General features: G+C 41.7%; 1 protein-coding gene across 1 annotated transcript in view; it reads left to right on the top strand.

Annotated features, from left to right (window-relative positions):
* PLXNC1 (plexin C1) overlaps positions 1-27,448 on the top strand; it is a 262,942-nt gene that overhangs the window by 170,449 nt on the left and 65,045 nt on the right. Inside the window, exons 16-22 of the mRNA XM_073651689.1 lie at positions 3,389-3,490; positions 9,259-9,365; positions 9,512-9,565; positions 10,856-10,989; positions 11,205-11,403; positions 19,099-19,245; positions 25,118-25,295. Coding sequence (XP_073507790.1) covers positions 3,389-3,490; positions 9,259-9,365; positions 9,512-9,565; positions 10,856-10,989; positions 11,205-11,403; positions 19,099-19,245; positions 25,118-25,295 — 921 coding nt within the window. The remainder of the gene's footprint in view (positions 1-3,388; positions 3,491-9,258; positions 9,366-9,511; positions 9,566-10,855; positions 10,990-11,204; positions 11,404-19,098; positions 19,246-25,117; positions 25,296-27,448) is intronic.

Raw genomic sequence — 27,448 nt, 5'->3', positions numbered from 1 at the left:
AGTAATGATGGCCACTCGTTTTTCTTTACTTAGCTGCTTTTTTCTTGCCATAATACAAATTCTAACAGTCTATTCAGTAGGACTATCAGCTGTGTATCCACCAGACTTCTGCACAACACAACTGATGGTCCCAACCCCATTTATAAGGCAAGAAATCCCACTTATTAAACCTGACAGGGCACACCTGTGAAGTGAAAACCATTTCTGGTGACTACCTCTTGAAGCTCATCAAGAGAATGCCAAGAGTGTGCAAAGCAGTCATCAAAGCAAAAGGTGGCTACTTTGAAGAACCTAGAATATAAGACATATTTTCAGTTGTTTCACACTTTTTTGTTAAGTATATAATTCCACATTTGTTAATTCATAGTTTTGATGCCTTCAGTGTGAATGTACAGTTTTCATAGTCATGAAAATACAGAAAAATCTTTAAATGAGAAGGTGTGTTCAAACTTTTGGTCTGTACTGTGTATCCATATAGTAAAATTTGAAATGGGTTTGTGGGTTTAGATGAAGAGACAGAGGGATATGAACAATCCACAATCCACAGATCAGATGATCTGTGATTAGTTCTTCAAGATGCTTGGAACAGCTTCCCTGCAAAAAAGACAAAAAATAGACAAAAAAAGGCTCAAAAGGCTCAAACGCAATTATGATTTGGGTCCTGAGTGTATAAGAATGTTATTATTGACCAATACTCATTCTGGTATGGAGTGCCTAGCAAAGAACTATTACTTATTGGAATGTGTTTGCGTATTTGATACAATTTGTAAAGGATTACATACAATATTATTAAGCAAGACAAACGTTGCAAAACAGAAATTGCATTAGATGTACTCATTGTACAGAATTATCCAAAAGAGAATGTTTGCGGGAAGTGTTGTTCCCCAAACATGCAGAGTCTCACCACAGAGTCATATGATGCTATTTCCTAATTCTTTGAAATGAAAGCTAAAAAATGTAAAGTTAGCCCTAAAAGTGAAGATGGAGTCTTGAACCGAGGTCAATTCTGATATTTTATTAAATGTTCACTGGTAAACTTTAAAGATTTCCCAGGATATGATCCTTTGTATCAAACAATATTTTTTTTTGTCCATTGCCCTTTTGCACTTTCTAGGGCAAGGGTAAGCCAAAAACTATGACTAAAGTGTTCATCACTACTGAGTGAGAAATATTTAAAAATGTGAGTGTTTAGTTGGGTCAGAATTGTTTATTTGTGCGCTTTTGGATGGTTGTCATCAATGTTCCACAAATCTATTGGATTAGTAAAGATTATTATTGTTACCTAATATTTTAAGTGGCAAATTGTTTAGCTATGTACTGATAACTAAAGCTGTACTGTTCAGTATTCGTGGAAATCTATTTGCAAACCCCTTGTAGCCACGCTTGTAATATCCCTGAACATTCAGTGGGGAAAATAAGTATTTCTTCCACAGCCGATTTTGCAAGTTTCTCCAGCTATAAAGGAAGGAGAGATCTATAATTTTTATCGTAGGTACACTTCAACTGTGAGAGACAGAATCTAAAAGTAAAAACAAGAAAATCACATTGTATGATTTTTAAATAATTAAATTGTGTTTTAGTGCATGAAATAAGTATTTGATCATCTACCAACCAGCAAGAATTCTGGCTCTCACAGACCTGTTAGTTTTTCTTTAAGAAGCCCTCCTACTCTGTACTCATTATCTGTATTAATTGCACTTGTTTGAACTTGTTACCTATATAAAAGACACCTGTCCACACACTCAATCAATCACACTCCAATCTCTCCACCATGGCCAAGACCAAAAAGTTGTTTAAGGACACCAGGGACAAAATTGTAGACCTGCACAAGGCTGGGACGGGCTACAGGACAATATGCAAGCAGCTTGGTGAGAAGACAACAACTGTTGGCACAATTAGTAGAAAATGGAAGAAACACAAGATAACTGTCAGTCGTCCTCAGTCTTTGGCTCCATGCAAGGTCTCGCCTCGTGGGATAAGAATGATTCTGAGAAGGTCAGGAATCAGGCAAGAACTGCATGGGAGGATCTGGTCAATGACCTGAAGATAGCTGGGACCATAGTCTCAAACATTATCATTAGTAACACACTATGCCGTTATGGATTAAAATCTTGCAGGGCACGCAAGGTCCCCCTGCTCACACCAGCACATGTCCAGGCCCGTTTGTAATTTGCCAATGACCATCGGGATGATCCAGAGAAGGCATGGGAGAAGGTCATGTGGTCAGATGAGACCAAAATAGAACTTTTTGGTATCAACTCCACTCGCCGTGTTTGGAGGAAGAAGGATGAGTACAACCCCAAGAACACCGTCCCAACCGTGAAGCATGGTGGGGGAAACATTATACTTTGGAAGTGCTTTTCTGCAAAGGGGAGAGAACAACAGCACCGTATTGAAGGGAGGAGTGATGGGGTCATGTATCGCGAGATTTTAGCCAAAAACCTCCTTCCCTCAGTAAGTGCACTGAAGATGGGTCATGGCTGGGTCTTCCAGCATGACAATGACCCGAAACGCACAGCTAGGGCAACTAAGGAGTGGCTCTGTGAGAAGCATTTCAAGGTCCTGAAGTGGCCTAGCCATTCTTCAGACCTGAGCCCAATAGAAAATCTTTGGAGGGAGCTGAAACTCAATGTTGCCCAGCGACAGTCCTGAAGCCTGAAAGATCTGGAGAAGATCTGTATGGAGGAGTGGGTCAAAATCCCTAATGCAGTGTGTGCAAACTTGGTCAAAAACAACAGGAAAAGTCTGACCTCAGTAATTGCAAACAAAGGTTTCTGTAACAAATATTAAGTTCTGTTTTTCTTTTGAATCAAATACTTATTTCATGTAATAAAATGCAAATTAATTATGTAAAAATCATACAATGTGATTTTCTGAATATTTTTAGATTCTGTCTCTCACAGGTGAAGTGTACTTACAGTACTTACAGACCTCTCCATTCTTTGTAGGTGGGAAATCTTGCAAAATTGTCAGTGTGTCAAATACTTATTTTCCCCACTGTATGTAACTAAGCATTGGTTGAAAAGAATTTTGTCAATTTTAACAAGACTGGTCAAAGGCATTTTTTATTATTGTGGAAATATGCTTAGCCTTTTAAGACCAGCACTTACCATGATACTTCTGCTGCACAAAGACCAAGGCTATATACAACTTTTGTTGAGATTATTTAGTAGCAAATCCTTGTCTAAAAATGTGATCTCAGCTTTTTCTGTATTAAATTTTTTTACATTTAGGTTGTGTTGTAAAACTTCAGCCATGGACATGTAGTATACGTTCTGTAATTTCAGTGGTTTCAGAAAGATATCCCATAAACAGCCTAAAAATGTGTAATTGTTCAGTGCCCCATCCTAGTAATTAATGTATATTAAATGTCTTCCATAATATATAGCTGCCTATCTAATCACAAGACACAAATCCAAAGAACTGAGCAAGAAACTAAACAAGGATCTTGAAGAACTAGAATGTGAAATAAGGAAAGAGATTCGTGAAGGTAAGTCTACTCAGCCTATTGCTCACCAGAATTGCCTGGTTATTACGGCTTATTTCTCCACTTTTCTTTTATATTAGTCTGTAGTTTTACTATGTCATAAGTAGTTGTCTGGGTGATGGAAGTATAAAAAAAAAATTGCAACAGCTAGTGGGGTAACTTGCAGCTCCTGGGACCCAATACAAAATCTGCAACTGGCCATCCAACCTGCCATATGTTATTTAAAATACTAATGTTTCCTTTTAAAATAGATGGGTCGTTGAGTTTCTACAGTATTAGAGACAACTGTCAGTCAGTGCTGGGGGTGTGATTATAGCCACTGCTCTCTATGTACTGAACAGTGACTGAAGCCGCCCTATGCTGAAAGGCTTCCGGGAGGAGTAAATTTAATTTCGTCCCGGCAAGCGAGGCTCTCAGTGAGGGCGCCAAGCAGCTTCAAAACACTATTATCCTACAGATTAACCCCATATCTGAAGGTTAATAACATTTTTTTACATGACAGATTCCTTTTAAGGAGTCATAGACATTGTACTACTGGTTGACCGGCAACTCCCCTATAAGATCTATTGATAGAGACGAGTACTCAATATTTGCATTTATTTCCTAGTCTTCTTGTGTCCTCTTTGTGTTTCATGCATACAGTATAATAGTTATCTTTTGTTAGACATAACATACAGTATATGGTCTTGAGTTATAAATCTAAAAATTAGGACTAGAGTGGGCTTCTTTCTATATTTAAACCATGCATAGCTGTGAAGAACGGATCCTCATTTTGTTATTTCCTGTATTTTGTTGTACACTGAGTGTGTTTGATCCATATTCAAGCTTACAATGAAACCTTTTTTATTGCTCATGTTGAACTTTTATGAAAATTGATTTATATGGGTTGTACAACGTTTATTTGATATCCCTTGTCCATACAATTCAAGGTCACTAGGGAACACAGTTTTGGTTGAGTTAGATCTGACACTTGTTTTTGACTATATTTTGGCTTCTGAATCCAAAAGTGACTCTAGTTTTTCTCTATCACAATAACTTTTTAAGATATTCTCCCTTTGTCTCCAAAGCCATACAAAATGTACATACAATGGAAAATGGTTCCTGCTTTGTCCCTGAATGTCCCTTGTGCAGTGGCACAGAGCATGATGGTAACAGCCCTGGGTGCTCCCCTCTACAATACCCCGCACAGACCACTGATGTCACCTGTGGGAGCGGCGCTATTCTCCTGCATGCTGGGTATAGTGATACCGCTGTGCTGCTGGCTTATATTCAGCTAAGCAGACCGCAGATCGGACGCTGCGCTCATCACACTGGGGCAGACACTGTACTAGGTAGACAATGCACAAGGGAGACACTCAGGGACAGAGCAGGGACCAGCTCCTTGAATAAGCATCACTGATGCTGCTTCGTTTCAAGGAGGGGGCAAGGGCTGTGACAATGACTGCAGCCTCTGCCCCCCCCCCCCCTCTTATGATGCTTAATGTGAGTATCTCAGCATGCACTGGGGATATTCAAACAAATCATCATCAGACAGGAAGTAGAGAAAAAAAATACAAAATTAGTTAGATACTGTAGTCAGGGAACGGTAGAGAACTTTTAAAGCAAGTATATTAGAAAATAGCTTAGATTATGGGACTAAAGAGATAGGGAAATGCTTTGCCTTCGGACCACCCCTGTAAGGTAATAATTTACACTAATAGCTTTTCCTGGAGTGTTCAATCTGTGGACAATCTCATCTGATGCTCCAGCAATAGTCATCCATCATATGTCCACCCCATCTATTCTGATACTGTCCTCTATGACCTTCAAATCTTGGTGGAATCGTTCACCTTGCTCATTACTGACTGCACCAAGGTTTTCAGGGAAGTTAGCAAGATGGCTATGCAGAAAAAGCACCTTGATGCTGATGTTGGAATCAAGCATTTTATAGCTCTCCAACAGTTTGTGTACAATTTTGGTGTAATTGTTTGCTCGTGTATTTCCAAGAAAGTCCTTGACAAGGTCTTTGAATGATAATCAAGCATTCTTTTGGAGTTCTGGCATTGTCCCGATTAAATGTTCATCTTTTATGAGCTGCCAAATCTGTAGACCATCAAACACATCAACCTTTATTTTTTTCAAATGACAGGCTAGAACATGCCAAAATAAGGTACTTGAAACAGTGCCCTTCAGTTGGCAAAGCTTTAGCGAATTGCTTCATGAGACCCAGTTTCATGTGCTGAGGGGAATACAGTGAAGGAAATAATTATTTGATCCCTTGCTGTTTTTGTAAGTATGCCCACTGACATAGACATGAACAGTCTATAATATTAAGGGTAGGTTAATTTTAACATTGAGAGATAGAATATCCAAAAAAATCAAGAAAATCACATTGTATAAATTAGATAAATTTATTTGCATTTTGCAGTGATAAATAAGTATCTGATCCCCTACAAACCATTATGAGTTCTGGCTCCTACAGACCAGTTAGACGCTCCTAATCAACTCGTTACCTGCATTAAAGACAGCTGTCTTACATAGTCACCTGTATAAAAGACTCCTGTCCACAGACTCAATTAATCAGTCAGACTCTAACCTCTACAACATGGGCAAGACCAAATAGCTTTCTAAGGATGTCAGGGACAAGATCATAGACCTGCACAAAGCTGGAATGGGCTACAAAACCTTAAGTAAGACGCTGGGTGAGAAGGAGACAACTGTTGGTGCAATAGTAAGAAAATGGAAGAAATACAAAATGACTGGCAATTAACATTGATCTGGGGCACAATGCAAAATCTCACCTCATTGGGTATCCTTAATCATGAGAAAGGTGAGAGAGCAGCCAGAGAGGTGCTCTGGTCAGATGAGACAAAAATTGAGCTCTTTGGCATTAACTCAACTCGCCGTGTTTGGAGGAAGAGAAATGATGCTTATGACCCAAAGAACACCATCCCCGCTGTCAAGCATGGAGGTGGAAGCATTATGTTTTGGGGGTGTTTCTCTGCTGTACCGTAAAATCCTGAGTGACAACCTCCTTCCCTCCGCCAGGACATTAAAAATGGGTCGTGTCTTCCAGCAAGACAATGATGCAAAACATACAGCCAAGGCAACAAAGGAGTGGCTCAAAAAGAAGCACATTAAGGTAGTGGAGTGGCCTAGCCAGTCTCCAGACCTAAATCTCATAGAAAAATTATGGGTGAGTTGAAGCTCCGAGTTGCCAAGCGACAGCCTCAAAATCTGAATGATTTAGAGATGATCTACAAAGAAGAGTGGACCAAAATTCCTCCTGACATGTGCGCAACCCTCATCATCAACTACAAAAAACGTTTGACTGCTGTGCTTGCCAACAAGGGTTTTGCCACCAAGTATTAAGTGTTGTTTGCCAGAGGAATCAAATACTTATTTCTCACTGCAAAATGCAAATAAATTTATCTAATTTATACAATGTGATTTTCTTGATTTTTTGGGGGGATATTCTATATCTCAATGTTAAAATTAACCTACCTTTAAATTTATAGACTGTTCATTTCTTTGTCAGTGGGCAAAGTTACAAAAACAGCAAGGGATCAAATAATAATTTCCTTCACTGTATAATATTCTTTCTGTCAACAAGTGGCTCATGTCGAATGTTTGGATCACCAATGCTTCTCCCGAGCTATATTGTCCCACAGAAAAGAAGAATACTTGGTGCATCAGTGTTGCTGACCAAGAAGTAAGCATACCGTTTTAAGGTCAACACACATGATCGCGTTGTGTTTGTGATATTGCAACAACTCAATGACTCTCTTTATGTCTCTGTATTCTTCACAAAGAAAAACTGAATAGCCAATTAGGACTGCACCAAATCAATTACCATTGTGGAGGAGGACACACTTCACACATCGATGAAAAATCACCATTCCTTTGAGTTATAGATTGGAATTCCCAATTCTTCAATTAAATCATGTATGTTGTGGCAATACACAAATCCACTGTTACTTGTTCTAATATATTTCAGAAATATACTTTGTCTGGATCAAAAGTAGGATACCTTTGCTCCTTTTTCAAGCAAGTCTTTGTCATGCAGTCTTGATGCTAGGCGTTCTGAAGGCTTTTTGATAGTCTCAAATCTCTTGCCAAATCGTTCAACTCATGCTGGTAAAATACCTTACAAACTGAGACATCTTAAATTTCAAAATCTACATCATGGCTGTCACTTTGATCTTCACAATAATGCTGTTCTTGAAAAGAAGGTAGTTTAAGGATAACTGGCATTGGGATTTCAGCTGAATAAGGCACTGGACGTATAGCTGATGGTAGACTAGGATACTCTATTTTATACTTATTTGTCTTGTTATATGCTGACGTTTTCACTTTGCAAAAGTAACAGTAACTAGAATAATCTCTTGGCTCTCACCAAACCATAGGTATAGTAAATGGATCTTCTTATCACGTGTTCCCTTCGTCTACATCCATAAACTCTCCACACACTATTTGCACACCTTGTGAGGGTCCCAAGACTTATCTTGATCACCAAGTTTTACTTTGAAATATTGCCTGACAAATGTGCTGATGTTGTCCTTTTGACTGGAAATGATGAAACTGCCACAAATATAATAAAAGGAATCAGGGCTGTTTAGGCATTTACGAAGAGAAATAGCAGAGACAGACATGATCAGAAAGAAAGGAAATAAGTGTAAATAAAAGAATAAATCCTGCTATCCCCTTGAATACAGACTTTAATAAGTTTCAGTATACAGAGCACAACACAACCTCTCGCCACACTGTCTCAACTGAATAGCCTAGACAAAAAACAACCTAAAAGAACAAGCTGTAGAGAAAAAAACTGATGTGATAGCTGTCTTCTAACTGTTGTTTTGAAATTAGCATGCCTATTTTAGTCGAAATCAGCAGAAAACTCAACAAAAATTATGTTCAAAATTGTTCCCCAGTGTATTGATTGCTGAGAGTGTGACTGCTCAGACCCCCTCCAATCTTCAGAACAGGGCTCTGCAGAGCCCCATATGAATGGAGTGAAGTGCGAAGTTAATTCTCTATGTGACTGCCAGAAATAGCCGAGCACAGCTCTATGACAGAGATGGAAAAGTTGTCTCACAGTGATTTTCTATCAGGCAACTGACCATTACTGCTTTCAACAGCAATACAAACAGTACTGCTGCCAGGTAGCCTGCCACAAATATTAAAAAATTGCCCATTGTCAGCTGCCAAACATATTGTCTGTATAATTTAACATTTTACCTTGCAGGATCAGTTTCTGACTCCACAGTGAAGCTATATGGGCCTGAACAAGCATACAGCAGAGAGCATGCCCCTATTCTTCTCTCCTAATAGCTAAATGTACACAGGAGTCATGGACTTACTTAGACCCACCAACCTACCGCCTAGACTAGCAGACAGGACTTGGCAGTATAGGGTATAGAAGCTCAAGATGGCAGTACTAGAGATCAGAGAGGGAGAAGGAGAGGAAACCAGGAGTGATTACATATACAGACATTTTGACTCTGAGTTTTATTAGTCAGGTGGGACTTAATGTATAGGAAATAGATTCTATAAGAAACTCTCAGCAGAATAGGTTTTACCATAATTGATCTTTATTACACAAAAAAAAATTGTTTGAATCTGGCTGGTAGGTCCCCTCAAAATCTTATGAATGTGAATGAATGAAGGAGTCCTGAGGTGGCCACATGTGCATCTTATATCTCCATTGACACTGGTAAGAATGACAAGGAGAAAAAGGTAGAACTTTTGAAGTTTTAAATAAAAATTTTCATTGATAAATATTTTTTGTGAAGGTTTTGCAGAACTTCAGACAGATAAAGAAGTTGTGACCACGGAGGCGCTAGGGACCATTCCATTCTTCGACTACAAACATTTTGCTTTAAACACTTTCTTTCCTGAGGTAATTTTTGTATTTTAATAGATTGATAATATCTTATAAATATTTAGGTTAAAAAATCTATTAGTAATGATACATTTTAGCTAGACAATAACATGTAAACTAATTTTACGGCATGATATTACCTTCACGTTTTTTTTCTTTTCTAGTCTGACAAAAACAGACAAGATTTATGTGAAAAACTATGCGAAAATATCCCATCAGTAAGTAAATTGTCTGTACTGTAAAGTAGTAAAAAAAAAGTTATTATACGCAGTCACTGTGTTAGGAACATCCAACTTATGTACAGCACATATTTACAAACATAAGATGTAAAAAATAACAACTAATGCACACCTAATCACTCATCTCTCCGGCCGTCCAGTCATTTGATGCATGATGCAATTCTTCTCTCCACTGTCCGGTCCTTCTCTCTCTGCTGTCATGTGCTGCATTTCCAGCCTCTGCACTGCCAGGACTTCAGGCCGCGTACAAGCCTCAGAAGTCACAGCGTGTTGCAAAGTCACGATTTGATGTTAAGATGTACACTGCAGCTTTATGATGCGCATTGACCTCCAACACCTGGATGAAGCCAGAAGTACTGGCCTATAGTGAAGAGTCCAGAGATGCAGCAAGTGATGGCCTTAAGAAGAGGACTATAATTGACAAATAGGACGGCCATGGAGAGGTGAGCAATTCCCTGTTGTGACTTCGTGGATCTCTGGCTGCACATGCCATGCAGGCTTCCCGGAGGCGCACGTTCCCCATTTCTTTAAGGGGTAGCCTCTGCACTTTGGAAATGCCCACAGCTGATAGCTGTGATAGCATCAGGTATATAGGGCACGCTTCCCAGTAGGGAGGTGCCTGAAAACCCACCTTGATTTAGTTAGTGTTGTGGACCTAATCAGTTGCCAGGTCCTCCGTATTGTCTGAACCTGAACCTGTACCATAAACTCATATTGACTATACTTGAACCTGTTCCTGTTACTCGTGTTACCTGAGCCTGAAACCGCTTTGGCGGTACCTGAGCCTGAAACCACTCCAGCGGTATATGTACCTGAAGCCATCTGTATCTGGTATCTGTAGCTGCTTTGGCGGCTCTTTCTAGCTAATATTCCAGTATCCGAATCCTGTCCTGCCAGTAACTCCAAGTCCGTGTCTGTGATCCTGACCTGTTGGGTCAGCAGCTGCAGTACCGGGGACTGCCCAGGAGTGGTACCTGGTGGTATGCCTGCAGCGCAAGCCTAACTCCACCATAAGGAACTCCAGGTAGCTGCTTAGCCATGCTCCTCCTGAGTAAGCCTGGCCCTTGGCACAGTGTGTCCACGATCCACGTGTTTGACAACAGTGGTATATAATATGATGATCGCAATATATTAAGAGATCAAAAACTTTGATGGAAGTGCTTCTTTAATGAAAAAAATCAGAACATAACAATCTTAGTAAACTGTAATTTGCCAATTGCCTTTTTATGACCCAGCCATGGTAGTAATATACATTCTTGATGCTTATAGCCATTCCAAACCAGAAGGTCAACGCAAGATGAGGAAATAGTAAAAACTATGAAGACATTATTCGAGAACCAAAATTTTCTGGTTTTTCTCATCCACACCTTGGAAAAACAGAATGATTTCACAATCAAGGACCGGTAATAGACACATTAATTTATTTACTTTCCCTACAAGATCTGTTCTCTTAATGTCCTTGAATGTCACCTTCAGTCAAACCTTTCCTCATTGTAAAGAGAAAATGTCAAGAGAAAAACTAACTTGTTCATGAAGACTTTTATTGACCAGGTAGAAGATACTGTAAATTATGAATTAAGGGCAAATCATAACCCATAACTCTCTATTGTTTTATTAGATGTATGTTTGCATCCTTCCTGACCATTAACTTTCAGAGTAATCTACTCTACCTTACTGGGCTACTGGAAAAATTGACTAAAGATCTTATCGAGCAATCAAATAACAAACATCCAAAGTTGATGCTAAGACGCACAGAGACGGTTGTTGAAAAGTTATTGACCAACTGGATGTCTACCTGTCTGTATGGCTTTCTGAGAGTAAGTAAAGATGTAGAAAGTATAAGAAAAGCTTTACCGAGCACACAATAGTTTAAATTTTATGAGGGAAAACATTCAAGAATTGATTCTCCAGAGTCCCCTAATGCTTAAGCTATCAGCACCAAAATTGTCTGGCCCCATTCCCCCCACCCCCCTCATTACTTGATTAAGGTTACAATCAATATTTAGCCAATTATTAAAATAGCATCCCTGCAATAAAATCCCGTCCAGCCAGATTACCAGCCTTTGGTACCATCCAAAAAAATCAGAGGGGCCTACCCAGTATCTTTCATATTGCCCCTGCCCAACAGAGAAAAAAAGAAAACATCAAATAAGATGTCAAAACACAAAAAGGTATATGTTAAAAAGAGGTGCCGGAAAGACACAATCCACCAATGCGAAATAAAGATTCAACTCACAAAATTAGAATATCATCAAAAAGTTAATTTATTTCACTTCTTCAATACAATAAGTGAAACTCATTATATAGAGTCATTACAAACAGAGTGATCTATTTCAAGTGTTTATTTCTGTTAATGTTGATGATTATGGCTTACAGCCAATGAAAACACAAAAGTCATTGTCTCAGTAAATTAGAATACTTTATAACAGCTTGAAAAATGTTTTTAAAATCTGAAATGTTGGCCTACTGAAATGTATGTTCAGTAAATGCACTCAATACTTGGTCGGGGCTCCTTTTGCATCAATTACTGCATCAATACGGCGTGGCATGGAGGCGATCAGCCTGTGGCACTGCTGAGGTATTATGGAAGCCCAGGTTGCTTTGATAGCAGCCTTCAGCTCATCTGCATTGTTGGGTCTGGGGTCTCTCATCTTCCTCTTGACAATACCCTAAAGCAGTGATGGCGAATCTTTTAGAGACCAAGTGCCCAAGCAGCAACCCAAAACCCATTTATTTATTGCAAAGTGCCAACACGTCAATTTAACCTGAATACTAAGGTTTTACTTTAGAAAAAACAACTCATACAGAGAGCAAACAGGAGCAACACAGAAATCAGGCATATTAGAGAGCAGGCAGGGTCAACAGAGTAAGCAGGCGTAATCAGAGAGCAGGCAAGGGCAACAGAGAGCAGGCAGGCACAACAGAGAGCAGGCATATCAGAGAGCAGGCAGGGACAACAGAGAACTATCATCAGAGAGCAGGCAGGGGCAACAGAGAGCAGGCTTATCAGAGAGCAAGCAGGGGCAACAGAGAGCAGGCATATCAGAGCAGGCAGCGGTAACAGAGAGCAGGCATATCAGAGAGCAGGCATATCAGAGAGCAGGCAGGCACAACAGAGAGCAGGCATGTCATAGAGCGACAGGGACAACAGAGAGCATGCATATCAGAGAGCAGGCAGGGGCAACAGAGAACAGGTATATCAGAGAGCAGGCAGGGGCAACAGAGAACAGGCATATCAGAGAGCAGGCAAGGGCAACAGACAACAGGCAAGGACAACAGAGAGCAGGCAGGGGCAACAGAGAACAGGCATACCAGAGAGCAGGCGGGGCAACAGAGAGAGGGCATATCAGAAAGCAGGCAGGGGCAACAGAGAGAAGGCAGGGGCAACAGAGAGCAGGCATACCAGAGAGCAGGCAGGGCAACAGAGAGCAGGCAGGGGCAACAGAGATCAGGCAGGGGCAACAGAGAGAGGGCATATCAGAGAGCAGGCAGGGGCAACAGAGAGCAGGCAAGGGCAACAGAGAACAGGCAAGGACAACAGAGAGCAGGCAGGGGCAACAGAGAGCAGGCATACCAGAGAGCAGGCGGGGCAACAGAGAGAGGGCATATCAGAAAGCAGGCAGGGGCAACAGAGAGAAGGCAGGGGCAACAGAGAGCAGGCATACCAGAGAGCAGGCAGGGCAACAGAGAGCAGGCATAGCAGAGAGCAGGTGGGGCAACAGAGAGAAGGCAGGGGCAACAGAGATCAGGCAGGGGCAACAGAGAGAGGGCATATCAGAGCAGGCAGGGGCAACAGAGAACAGGCATATCAGAGAGAAGGCAAGGGCAACAGAGAACAGGCAAGGACAACAGAGATCAGGCAGGGGCAACAGAGAGAGGGCATATCAGAGAGCAGGCATGGGCAACAGAGAGCAGGCAGGGGCAACAGAGATCTGGCAGGGGCAACAGAGCAGAAGAACAACAGAGACAGATAGGGCCAACAGAGCAGGCATGGGCCAGAGAGAGCAGGCAGGACCAAGAGAGGGCAAGCAGGCATATCAGAGAGCAAGCAGGGGCAACAGAAAGCAGATAGCATTTCAGAGAGCAGGCAGGGGCAACAGAGATCAGGCAGGGGGGGCAACACAGAACAGGCGTGGACAACAGAAAGCAGGCGGGGGTGACAGAGAGCAGGCAGGAATGACAAAGAGCAGACGGGGACGACAGAGAGCAGGTGTGGGCTAAAGAACAGGCAGGGGCACCAGAGAAGACAGGCAACAGAGAGCAGGCTGGGGCGACAGAGCAGGCGGGGATGACAGAGAGCAGGCGGGGAAGACGGAGAGCAGGCAGGGGCACCAGAGAGGACAGGCAGCAGAGAACAGGCGAGGGGGACAGAGATCAGGCTGGAGGCGACAGAGCAGGTGGGGCGGCAGAGAGCAGGCGGGGACGACAGAGAACAGGCGAGGGCGACAGAACAGGCGGGGACAACAGAGAGCAGGCGTGGGCAACAGAGAACAGGCAGGGGCACCAGAGAAGACAGGCAGCAGAGAACAGGCAAGGGGAACAGAGAGCAGGCGGGGGCAACTGAGCAGGCGGGGGTCGACAGAGAGCAGGCAGGGGCACCAGAGAAGACAGGCAGCAGAGAACAGGCGAGGGGGACAGAGATCAGGTGGGGGCGACACAGAAGGCGGGGTGGCAGAGAGCAGGCGGGGACGACAGAGAACAGGTGAGGGCGACAGAACAGGCGAGGACAACAGAGAGCAGGCGTGGGCAACAGAGAACAGGCAGGGGCACCAGAGAAGACAGGCAGCAGAGAACAGGCGAGGGGAACAGAGAGCAGACGGGGGCAACTGAGCAAACAGGGGGCGACAGAGAGCAGGCGGGGGCACCAGAGAAGACAGGCAACAGAGAACAGGTGAGGGAGACAGAGAGCAGGCTGGGGCGACAGAGGAGGCTGGGACAAGAGAGCAGACGGGGATGACACAGAGCATGCAGGGACAACACAGAGCAGGCGGGGACAACACAGAGCAGGCGGGGACGACACAGAGCAGGCGGGGACGACACAGAGCAGGAGGGTATGACACAGAGCAGGCGGGGGAGACACAGAGCAGGCGGGGACAACACAGAGCAGGTGGGGACGACACAGAGCAGGAGGGGATGACACAGAGAAGGTGTGGGGCGACAGAGAACAGGCGGGAGCGACAGAGAGCAGGCGGGAGCGACAGAGCAGGCGGGAGAGACAGAAAACAGGTGGGAGCGACAGAACAGGCGGGAGCGACAGAGCAGGCGGGAGCGACAGAGAGCAGACGGGAGCGACAGAGAGCAGACGGGAGCGACAGAGAGCAGGCGGGAGCGACAGAGAGCAGACGGGAGCGACAGAGAGCAGGCGGGAGCGACAGAGAACAGGCGAGCGCAACAGAACAGGCAGGAGCAACAGAGAACAGGAAGGAACGACAGAGAGCAGGCGGGTGCGACAGAACAGGCGGGGGCATCAGAGCAGGCGTGGGCGACACAGAGCAGGTGTGGGTGACATAGAGCAGGTGGGGGCAACAAAGAGCAGACGGGGGCGACAAAGAGCAGACGGTGGCGACACAGAGCAGGCAGGGTGACACAGAGCAGGCGGGGGCGACACAGAGCAGGTGAGGGCAACTAAATGCAGCCACAGGCAGGTGCAGGGCACCAGACTGCAGATATAAAGAGCAGTAAAGTGCAGGCAGCTGGCAGAGGAGAGACAGTGGTAAATTACAGAATCAAGAAAGAGCAGAGATAACAGAAAGCCAGGAAAAGAATGTCAGAGAAAATAGAGATGAAGAGCAGAGGGTTAACAGGCAGAAGCCAGTGCCAGGCAGGGAGAAGGGCATTAGTGCGATCCCCAGTGCAGAGCAGATCAGGTTACTGACAGGCAGAGGTTTCCGTGCACGCTGCAGGATGTATCTTCCCGGGAACCTGCTGCTCTTCCTGTCCTCAGTGGGCGCACGCCCCATCCTCCTCGGAAGTTCTGTTCCACTGCCCACAGTGAAGCCAGGAGCACCTGGCTGCCTGCCCCATAGCCTCCTCCCGCCCCGCCTGTATGGAGCTGGTGCGGGCTCCAGCTCCATGTGCGCCCCGCTGGAGGGGAAATCGTGCACTTGTGCAGGGTGTACGCTGCACCGCCGAACTCTTCTGCTACCCTAAACCGGGCGCTGGTGCTGAGCCAATTGTGCGCGTGCCCACAGGGACAGCTCTGCGTGCCATAGATTCGCCACCACTGGTTTAGGGTCTAAAAACCATGCTGACCGATTCCCTTTAAGGGCATAAATATTCAGACCATGACATGTTTTATAAATTCTCTATACATTTCAGGTTTTTTTAAAAAAATAATAAACAAAAAATGCAGGGGGTTTAAGTTGTAATAAGTAAAAACAACAAAATTAAATACAATAGTAAGAAGCAGCAGAGCTACTGTATGTCCTCCAGCCCAGAACTTGTAACTAGCCAGCAGAGTAGACAGGGTGGGTTTATAAAGAAGAAGTGTAATTTTTGTTGTGGCAAAGGCGAAAACTATTCTATAAAAAGAAAACAGAACAATGTTCAGACTTCAGAGCCAAGCACTGGCTTTACATGCACACAAATAGAGCTGTGATACAGAAATGAAAAGTCTATAAGGCTGTGTGCCCACTATGCGCTTTCCAAGCGTTTATGCTGCGCTCAAAAATCCGCAGCATGTCCATTAATTTTGCGGACACGCAGCGTAATCGCCGCCATTGACTTGTATTGAAATGCATAATATCCGTGTCAGTACATTTGTACACGCGGATATTATGCGTTTCTTTGTGCGGATGGTACCCAAGTCTGGAGGAGAGGAGACTCTCATCCAGACCTGGGTACCATAGAAACTGTAACAAAAAGAATTTAAAATAAAAAAGAAAGTTTATACTTATCTTCCGATGTCCTCCCGGTGTTTTGTCCTCGCCGTCCAGTCTCTTGCAATGCTCGCACTGTTGTGAAGGACCTGCCATGACGTCACTGAGTCATGTGGCTCAATGACGTCACCGCGGTCCTTCACAACAGCGCGAGCCACCCAACACACCAGACGCAGCGGAGATAACACCGGGAGGACAACGGAAGGTAAGTATAAACTTTATTTTTTATTTTTTACCATTCTTATTCTTTTTTTTTAACTAACTTGGTCACACCACTATAAATCCATGTCGGTTGCATGGATTTATATAGTGTGAACAAGTTGTCAAGCACTTTTCCAAGTGATGCTAAAATCGATTGGAAAGCGCTTGATAACCCGCATGCAGAAATGCATGCAAAGACTCTTGACAAACGCTTCTACCTGGCGGGAAAAACACATGTAAAAAACGCATGCGTTTTTCCTGCCAGGGAGAAGCGTAAAAAGTATGCAGCATTTCTGCATCGTGGGCACTTAGCCTAAAAGTGCAAATTGTATCTTAAGAAAGGAAGAGTACTTGAACTCTAGTGCCACCTATTGCAAGTAGCAATCCTACAAGTCAAAATAAACCCTTTAACGAGCCTTGCAATATGACTTGGGATAAAAGACAAACCAGAATCACAATTTGCAGACATGGTGTTTCGGGTTATTGCTCCTCATCAGTGCAAAGTATGAAATCTGATTTGGCTATGTGAGAGGCTAAGACTGGGATCTAAGGAGTAAGGTTTCTCCTTGTGGAGAGTGACAAGCCAGGTCTGGCATGCCAATATAAGGAGACTTAAATGCCTTGCATGCTCCTATGGGAAATTAAATATGCAAATTGTCTCTTCAGAGAAGAAGAGGACTTGAACCTAGCCAAATCGGATTTCATACTTTGCACTGACGGGTATAATGGCCCCAACATAGTCTTCCACATAATATGATGGCCCTCAAATAGCTCTCCAAATAGTATGATGCCCCCCCAAATAGTATGATGACCCCCACATAGCCCAGCAAATAGTATGATAGTCTCCTAAGTACCATGATTGCCCCCACATAGCACTCCAAATAGTATGATGCCCTCCATATAGCACTCCAAATGGTGTGAAGGCCCCCCACATAGCCCTCCAAATAGTATGATGTTCCCCCAATTAGTATGATGGCCCCCACAAAGCACTCCCAATAGTATGATGGCCCCCCACTTAGTCCTCCAAATAGTATGTTTGCCCCCAAGTAGCATGATGGCCCCCACATAGCATTCCAAATAGTATTATGGCCCCCACATAGCTCTCCAATTAGTATGATATCCCAAAAATAGCCCTCCAAGTAGTATGTTAGCCCCACAAGTAGCATGATCGCCCCACATAGCACTTCAAATAGTATTATAGCCCCCACAAAGTACTCATTGATTAAAAAAAATCTCACATCTCTCCATTCCATCTCTGCTACATTCTCTGCAGCTTGAGGTCTGCACTGCTTGGCTCTACAGTCGCGATGTAATGACGTCATCTAGCCCGCTGTGCTGAAACGTCAGTCGCTCAGGGAGAATGATGAAAGAAGGCGCGTCAGCTGACGGCTCCCTCTTCCATTATTGCTTTCAACCTTATCTGCATTCAGGATGCAGATATAGTTGAATGACGGGCGTGTAGGGGGGGGCCCAGACCTCAAGACTCACAAGCCTCATAGTGGCCGCGTGGTTAGCCGCTATTAGCGGTACACCACTGGTCTGTGGTGATTTAATCAAAACACCTGTTTATGGGCTACAGTTATATTCTGATTATATTTAGTACTTATAGATTGTAAGCTGGCAAGCAGGGCCCTCACTCCTTTTGCTATTTTTTATATGTTACTCTGTTACGTTTCATTTTGCTTGTACATGTTCCCTCTAAATTGTACAGTGCTGTGGAATCTGACAGCACTATATAAATAAAAATTATTGTAAAGTTATGGATTGCTACGGAATCAAAACTAATAACCAGATAGAAATACAGCATAACAACAATTGTCAGTACATGTGTACATCACCAGAACCATTATCAGTATGTTACAACCAACATCAATATATAAATACAGCATCACAACCACCATCAGTATATGAATACAGCACCAGAACCATATTACAAATAAACGTTTGCATCCAGTTACCTTATAGGTGATATCTTTTCTGATTGGAGTCATTACTTCTCTTCCCTTTTGTCTCAATCAGGTCCAGACAACATTATGTCTTTTCACATCCACTGCTCATCTCTGTAGACTTCCCTTTTCTCCGGTCCTTTGACACGGTGCCCTTAAAAATAAGTGTCATTATAATGTCCTTGAATAAAAATATCTGGCCTACATTGTGCCCCTGTATAAATAATTTCCCCTCACTTTGCTCCCTTCGCGAAATATGACCCCCATACTGTCCCTCTTATGGTACATAGCCTCTATACTGCCCTCTCCTATAAAATATTACCTCCACACTGTCCACTCTTATGAACTATAACCACCACTGTCTTACTAGCTGTAACTGCCACACTGTCCCTATCTTAACTGCCCTCTTTCCATACTGAGCCTGGAACTTAAAGATGACATCCATATTTATTACCCCTTTTACTAATCTTACTTGTGTTTTGCATAGGAATCTGTGGGAGAACCTTTGTATAATCTGGTCTACACATTAAATCAGAGGATACACAAAGGCCCAATAGATGCTGTAACATGTAAAGCTCTCTATACCTTAAATGAAGACTGGTTGCTATGGCAGATAACAGAATTTAGTAGTGTGGTGAGTATTCTTTACTAATTGCTAATTTTAACAAATGATTGGCTTAGTTGAGTGATAAGGTCTACTTTATTAATATATTTCGAGACAAATAGTAAGAAAGGTTGAATTTGTGACTGCGGCCATGGAAATTTTGGCATGTAGTTATGTTATGCAAACACATACTGTGCAGACAAAAAGTTATAGAAATTCAGGTGCTGGTTGAAATCAGCATTAAAAATTTAAACCATAATGCTATAAGATCATATTTATATAACCCAGGACTGACAAATTACTCTTCGTCAAAATGATTGATGAGAACTTGGCTCAAAAGATAAAGAAATACGCTGATCAGTAAAAATTAATAAATATAAGTGTTGTGCTTCAGGGCCATTGCAAGGGTCTTGCACAATCCCCCAAGCATACTGTGTGTGTGTGTGTATATATATATATATATATATATACAGTACAGACCAAAAGTTTGGACACACCTTCTCATTTAAAGATTTTTCTGTATTTTCATGACTTTGAAAATTGTACATTCACACTGAAGGCATCAAAACTATGAATTAACACATGTGGAATTATATACTTAACAAAAAAGTGTGAAACAGCTGAAAATATGTCTTATATTCTAGGTTCTTCGAAGTAGCCACCTTTTGCTTTGATGACTGCTTTGCACACTCTTGGCATTCTCTTGATGAGCTTCAAGAGGTAGTCACCGGAAATGGTCTTCCAACAATCTTGAAGGAGTTCCCAGAGATGCTTAGCACTTGTTGGCCCTTTTGCCTTCACTCTGCGGTCCAGCTCACCCCAAGCCATCTCGATTGGGTTCAGGTCTGGTGACTGTGAAGGCCACGTCATCTGGCGTAGCACCCCATCACTCTCCTTCTTGGTCAAATAGCCCTTACACAGCCTGGAGGTGTGTTTGGGGTCATAGTCCTGTTGAAAAATAAATGATGGTCCAACTAAACGCAAACCGGATAGAATAGCATGCCGCTGCAAGATGCTGTGGTAGCCATGCTGGTTCAGTATGCTTTCAATTTTGAATAAATCCCCAACAGTGTCACCAGCAAAGCACCCCCACACCATCACACCTGCTCCTCCATGCTTCATGGTGGGAACCAGCATGTAGAGTCCATCTGTTCACCTTTTCTGCGTCGCACAAAGACACGGTGGTTGGAACCAAAGATCTCAAATTTGGACTCATCAGACCAAAGCACAGATTTCCACTGGTCTAATGTCCATTCCTTGTCTTCTTTAGCCCAAACAAGTCTCTTCTGCTTGTTGCCTGTCCTTAGCAGTGGTTTCCTAGCAGCTATTTTACCATGAAGGCCTGCTGCACAAAGTCTCCTCTTAACAGTTGTTGTAGAGATGTGTCTGCTGCTTGAACTCTGTGTGGCATTGACCTGGTCTCTAATCTGAGCTGCTGTTAACCTGTGATTTCTGAGGCTGGTGACTCGGATAAACTTATCCTCAGAAGCAGAGGTGACTCTTGGTCTTCCTTTCATGGGGCGGTCCTCATGTGAGCCAGTTTCTTTGTAGCACTTGATGGTTTTTGCAACTGCACTTGGGGAAACTTTCTAAGTTTGCCCAATTTTTCGCACTGACTGACCTTCATTTCTTAAAGTAATGATGGCCACTCGTTTTTCTTTACTTAGCTGTTTTTTTCTTGCCATAATACAAATTCCAACAGTCTATTCAGTAGGACTATCAGCTGTGTATCCACCTGACTTCTGCACAACACAACTGATGGTCCCAACCCCATTTATAAGGCAAGAAATCCAACTTATTAAACCTGACAGGGCACACCTGTGAAGTGAAAACCATTTCCGGTGACTACCTCTTGAAGCTCATCAAGAGAATGCCAAGAGTGTGCAAAGCAGTCATTAAAGCAAAAGGTGGCTACTTTGAAGAACCTAGAATATAAGACATATTTTCAGTTGTTTCACACTTTTTTGTTAAGTATATAATTCCACTTGTGTTAATTCATAGTTTTGATGCCTTGAGTGAGAATGTACAATTTTCAAAGTCATGAAAATACAGAAAAATATTTAAATGAGAAGGTGTGTCCAAACTTTTGGTCTGTACTGTATATAGATACAGGGTGGTCCAAAATTAGGTGGACAGAAAGTGTAATAAGGTTATGAAGGGGGAGATTTATCAAACATGGTGTAAAGAGAAACTGGCTCAGTTACCCTTAGCAACCAATCAGATTCCACTTTTCATTCCTCACAGACTCTTTGGAAAATGAAAGGTGGAATCTGATTGGTTGCTAAGGGCAAATGAGCCAGTTTCACAGATCTAGTTTTCACAGATAAATCTCCCCCAAATCTCTTTTCTTTTCAGATAATTCAGATAACACATAATGGCAAATAATTTAAATACAGATCAAAGAAAATGGATTTTAACAGAGTACTGGAAATCTCAAAATGCTGAAACCGTTAGAGCAAATTGGGTTGAAACATTTGGTACTCAAGCCCCAAAGAGACAAACCATTTACCGCATTCGTGACAAATTCAATGCCACTGGCTCAATCCTTAATGCTCCAAAAACTGGGCGACCCAAAACAGTCTGTACCGAAGATAATAAACAACTTGTTGCTGAAACACTTGTTCAGAGTCCAAAAAAAGTCCACCAGAAGAGCCTCTTTGGAATTGGGAATTTCACGAGCTTCTATCATGCGAATCCTGAAATCTATTGGGTGGAAAGCTTATCATCCACGTCTAATTCATGGTTTATTGGAGGATGATCCAGACAGGCGGCTGCAATTTAGTGAGATTATGCTTAACGAAATTGAAAAAAAATCCAGTAATTTTAGATAACATTATGTGGAGTGATGAAGCTTCTTTCAAAATATCCGGCCATATTAACAGACATAATTGTATTTACTGGTATAATGAGAACATGCATTTAACATTAGAGCAACAACTAAATGAGCCTGGTGTCAATGTTTGGGGTGGTATTTCAAGTTTTGGTGTTTTAGGACCAATATTTTTTGATGGAACAGTCACAGGAGATAAGTATCTCGAAATTCTAATGAATCAAGTTGTTCCCCAGTTACAGCAACAGCCGGATTCAAATGACCTTTATTTCCAACAAGATGGGGCCCCTCCACATTATTCAAGAGTAGTCCACAAGTATCTTGATGAAACATTTCCTAATAAATGGATTGGCCGAAGAGGCCCACTTCATTGGCCGGCACGTTCACCAGACTTGACCCCAATGGATTTTTTCTTTTGGGGAGTACTCAAGGACAAAGTTTATAGTCGAAAACCAAAAAGTGTCAGTGATTTGAAAAATTACATAAGAGATGCATTTCAAGAAATTAATACCCAAAGAGACTTGTGCAAAAAAGTTTGTCGAAGCGTAAGACGTTGACTTCAAAGCTGTACAAATTGTAATGGAAAACAGTTTGAGCACCTGCGTTGATAAAATTTAAGGGCTTTTGTATAAAAAGAATTTTGTTCAGAATAAAATGTAATTGTCAATGTTATGCTTGTGTTAGTAAATATAATTTTATATATAAATCAAAATAAATGTTATTTTCTGTCCACCTACTTTTGGACCACCCTGTATATGTATACACCCTCCCCTCTCTCTCCAAAGGAAAATGATTGAGAAATATAGCAATTGGACAAAAAATAAGGGCTTAACATCGTTTAGATCAAATTATCACAGAATGTCTCAGAGTGATGAATTTCCTTATGTGACTCAAATATAAAGTCACAGAGAGTCATTCAAGGGTCATTCTCATTATTTTATATAGGTAAAATTGCAAAATGACTAAAAATAAACTTTGCAATTTACTTGTTAGAAATCCCCTCCTTGCTCAAAAATGGAATGATTTTTCATTTACTATTTACTACTCGTTGCCTAGGTCAGGTAGACTGCAGTGGTGGCCGGTGTCCAGGCTAGGAGCTCAATGTTTACAAGCTCTTTTCTATTAAGCTAGTAATTATTGCACACAGATGCAGGGTCAGTTGCACCTAGTCTGTGTCCTTTCTCAGACAGATTCCCTAAGACCTGATCGAATGGCCTTCTTGGTAAGCAGATTGGACCAGTGTAAGAACAGGACCAGTTTGTTATAGGTATATTATAATGTGCAGTTTCCAATGTAATGTCAGACACAGTAGTCAGCACGGCCGGTAGCTTTGTCACACCTAAGTGGACCATGTTATCTGCCAAAAACATGGAAAACTACATTTGTGAAAATGAATCAAGCATGGATCAGTGCTGACTATCATTCATCTACGGCTGATGCCAATGATTAAAGTACCATCTATCTGGCTGCCTATCTGTTGTCTGTCTTCACCTGCAGCCTTCTGCTGCCACCAGTGCTTATGGTCAATGCTCAGCTGGGCATCTACACTTTGTCCATCATGTTATCTACCATATAGTACTACTGCTTCTGGATCTGCCGTTGCTGGCCCTACACTGCAAGACATCTCCTTACCTGTCATGTTCTAATTCTTTAATGTGTGGCTTCTGCCACTGCCACTGCAGAGCCACATATCTCCTGGCTGCACAGTGTATTGTACAGTGATAGACTTCATTGCTGATGCAAAACTTACTCTCCTGAGGGTGCACAAACATCAAACATCTCACAGAATAGGGCTACATTTTTTAAATGCTTATTGAGAACAAGCCATTGCTTCTTCACTTTGAAAACAGCTAGTCATCTCTAAAAAAATGGCAATGTTTATTTCATACCACAATATGTACTAAAAAATATAAAAATCTTGAACTTTTAAACCTGGCCTTAGGAACTATTTTAGACTTATACTTCCCGCATTTTCACAGAAGATTTTTCATCTGTCTGATTATCATCACAGACAGGACTGCAATAACAGGTAATACCGCTAAACACAGCTGTAAAAACAGGATCCGCCATTCACAATAGATATCACAGATCCCCCTGCTTCCCATCCTCTCCTTTCTGAATGACATTTATACACAATCATTCATGTGTCAATGCAAACTTTTCCTGAAAGAACAAGACATATAAGTCTAGAATTGAATATCCCCAGTAGTTTGGGTTAAAATTGCAAGATTTTAATTTTTTTCCAATATATTTAATACAAAAGCCTGATATAAAAAATAGGTAATTTTCTGTTGATAGATTTAAAGGGGTTGTACACTACTTGGACAACCACTTCTAAATCCCTATGTTTCATCCTTGTAAAATAACACTTATACTCATCTACGATGCGGCGCCGTTCCAGCAGTGTCTGCACTGGCTATCATGGGGATTGCGTGATATAATGACACACAATACCTGTGGCCAATCAGCCCTGGCTTCACTTTCCCCGCCTTCGGACATATCACATACATCTGAAGGAAGTGAGAGAGCCTCCAGATGAATGCGATTTGTCCGAACGCGAGGAGAGCGAAGCCAGCTCTGATTGGCTGCAAGGATTGAGTGTCATTTTAATGTCACGCAATCCCTGGGACAGCCAATGCCGATACTGCTGTAACAGCTCCAGCACCAGAGGTGAGTATAAGTGTTATTATTTTACAAGGGTGAAACATTGGGATTGAGAAGGGGTTGTCCGAGTAGTGGAAAACTCCTTTAAGTATTATATATGTACATGTTTACCTGGCTTTATAAATAAACTGTAAGCATTAGATATTGAATAGCACAACAATACTTTGTAGATCAATTCTAGTGACTTCTATAAGTTTATTGGAGGCCAGAAAGTTACCACATGCATCATGTGACCTTAGAAAAGTTGTTCTCCTCGCCACTTGGCTGAAAAAACTCTGAATAGCCCTTTATTAGTTGTATGTATGGTTCATACAAAATATTAATGATTTATATGCATAATGTACGTAGCATTGCATCAGTATCACATTATTTTCTTTACATAAATTATGTAGTTTATGTATGTTTTAGGAGATAAATGTGCAATTTCCAAAACCAGCAGAACATGAGGATGATGATAACTGTCAGTGCATAAAAGTAACTGTTTTGGATTGTGATACAATTGGGCAAATGAAAGAGAAAATTCTTCAGTCTTTTCAAGTTGAAAAAGGCTATTACTTTGGACATCCTTTTTCTGATATTGGTTTAGGTAAGATCTCAGTATATGTTTGTTAGAAACTGTAATTAACAAGCATTTTTTTCTCTACATTAAAAGTTTGGTATGAAGACTGTCTTGACTATCATAGTAGTTTATTGATTGTGTGTCTCTACATCTAGGACCATATCTCTGGACATTTCTGTTTTAGTAAATACTGGAAATATATGAATAAATTAACAATGGGTTGTTACTATCTCTCTTCTCAGTGCAGCATGTCACTACTCATTAACATTATCCAATCAAAGCTAAAATGTAAAAAAAAAAGTAGACATATTTAGGGAAACGGATCTAAAAGTGGCTCTACAACTTTGAAATGTGTCAATGTGTTAATAGAATGCTCTAGGATTAAAAATGCGTTGCCTTCTTTCGAAAACTGTGTGTCGTATTGAAGCCTAGCTCCATTGAAGTACAAGGGGGTTGAGCTACAAACCAGACACAGCCTGTGGACAGGAGTGGTGCTGTTTTTGAAAAAATTAATTTCTGAAACTTTCTAATATACTTCCGATGTCAATTAAATTACTCAGATCATCACTGTGTATGGATATGTCTGACTGTGCGAGTATATTGACGTATGGGCATATTGTACATAAACAGTGGTACAGATTATATTACAAACTTTATTTGTCATTTACATGATAAAATGCATAAAGACAATTAAAAAACAATTCTTAGTCCGCAGAATACCATTAATAGTGTTCCCTTGGTTGTATTTATGGAGTAATAAACTTTTAGGATGATTTCAGAATATCTACAGTGAAAATTTGCAACACATACACCACACCTAGATGTGACATAAAGGCCCCGAATTCATCAAAGCTTTTACAGCAGAAAACTGGTTTAAAAGGCTTTGAAAAGTTGCAAGTTTTTTTGCGCAACACGAGGTTGTACAAGGATTTTGTGTCTCATGGCGGCTTCATATAATTTTCGCCCAGCTCCCAAAGTTAGTGTACCTGGCTTGTCAGATTTATGATAAGCGATGTTGTTTCTTACACAACAAATCTAATTCCACCCCACCCCCTCATTAGGACTAGCATGAAAAATGCAGGTTTTAATGAATCAAGGCTTTTGTGTTGAAATACAAGCAGCAGGGGCATACATAGAAATCATTGGGGACCCATTACAGAAGTCTGAAATGGGCCCTCACAAAATAAAAAATAAAAAATAAAAAAAAATATGTACAGTTGAAACCAGATGTTTACATACACTATATATAAAGACACACATGCATGTTTTTCTCAATATCTGACATGAAATCAGAATAAACCTTTCCTGTTTTAGATCAATTAGGATTACCATAATTTTTAATATTTGTCAAATGCCAGAATAAGAGAGAGAGATAATGTTTTAAGGCATTTTTATTACTTACTGCAAAGTCAAAAATGTACATACATTTCATTAGTATTTGGTATTATTGCCCTTAAACTGAATGACTTGGGTCAAAGGTTTGGGATATCCTTCCACAAGCTTCTCACAATAGTTGGCTGTAATTTGGGCCCATTCCTCCTGACAAAACTGGTGAAACTGATCCAGGTTTGTAGGTCGCCTTGCTCGCACCTGCCTTTTCAGCTTTGCCCATGAATTTTCAATAGGATTGAGATCAAGGGCTTGTGATGGCCACTCCAAAACATTGACTTTGTTATCCTTAAGCCACTTTGTTTCCATTTTGGCAGTATGCTTTGGGTCATTGTCCATTTGCAAGACCCATTTCCGCCCAAGCTTTAACTTCCTGGCTGATGTCTTGAGATGTTGCTTCAGTATTGCCTCATAATATTCTTTTCTCATGATGTCATCTATTTTGTGAAGTGCACCAGTCCCTCCTGCATCAAAACAACCCCACAACATAATGCTGCCACCCCCGTGTTTCACAGTTGGGATGGTGTTCTTAGGCTTCCAAACTTCTCCCTTTTTCCTCCAAACGTAACAATGGTCATTATGCCCAAAAAGTTCAATTTTAGTTTCTTCAGACCACAGAACATGTCTCCAAAAATTAAGGTCTTTGTTCCTGTGTGCATTTGCAAACATTAATCTGGCTTTTTTATGTTTCTTTTGGAGTAATGGCTTCTTCCTGGCAGAGTGGCCTTTCAGCCCATGTTGATGCAGTACTCGTTTCACTGTGGATATTGACACAATCTTCCCAGCTTCCG

Source organism: Phyllobates terribilis, unplaced genomic scaffold, assembly GCF_046119375.1.
Source record: "Phyllobates terribilis strain yellow unplaced genomic scaffold, ASM4611937v1 Scaffold_11__3_contigs__length_659146591, whole genome shotgun sequence".
Taxonomy (NCBI): Eukaryota; Metazoa; Chordata; class Amphibia; order Anura; family Dendrobatidae; genus Phyllobates; species Phyllobates terribilis.
The sequence above is the reverse complement of the archived record's forward strand: the minus strand, read 5'-3'. Positions and strand labels throughout refer to the sequence as shown.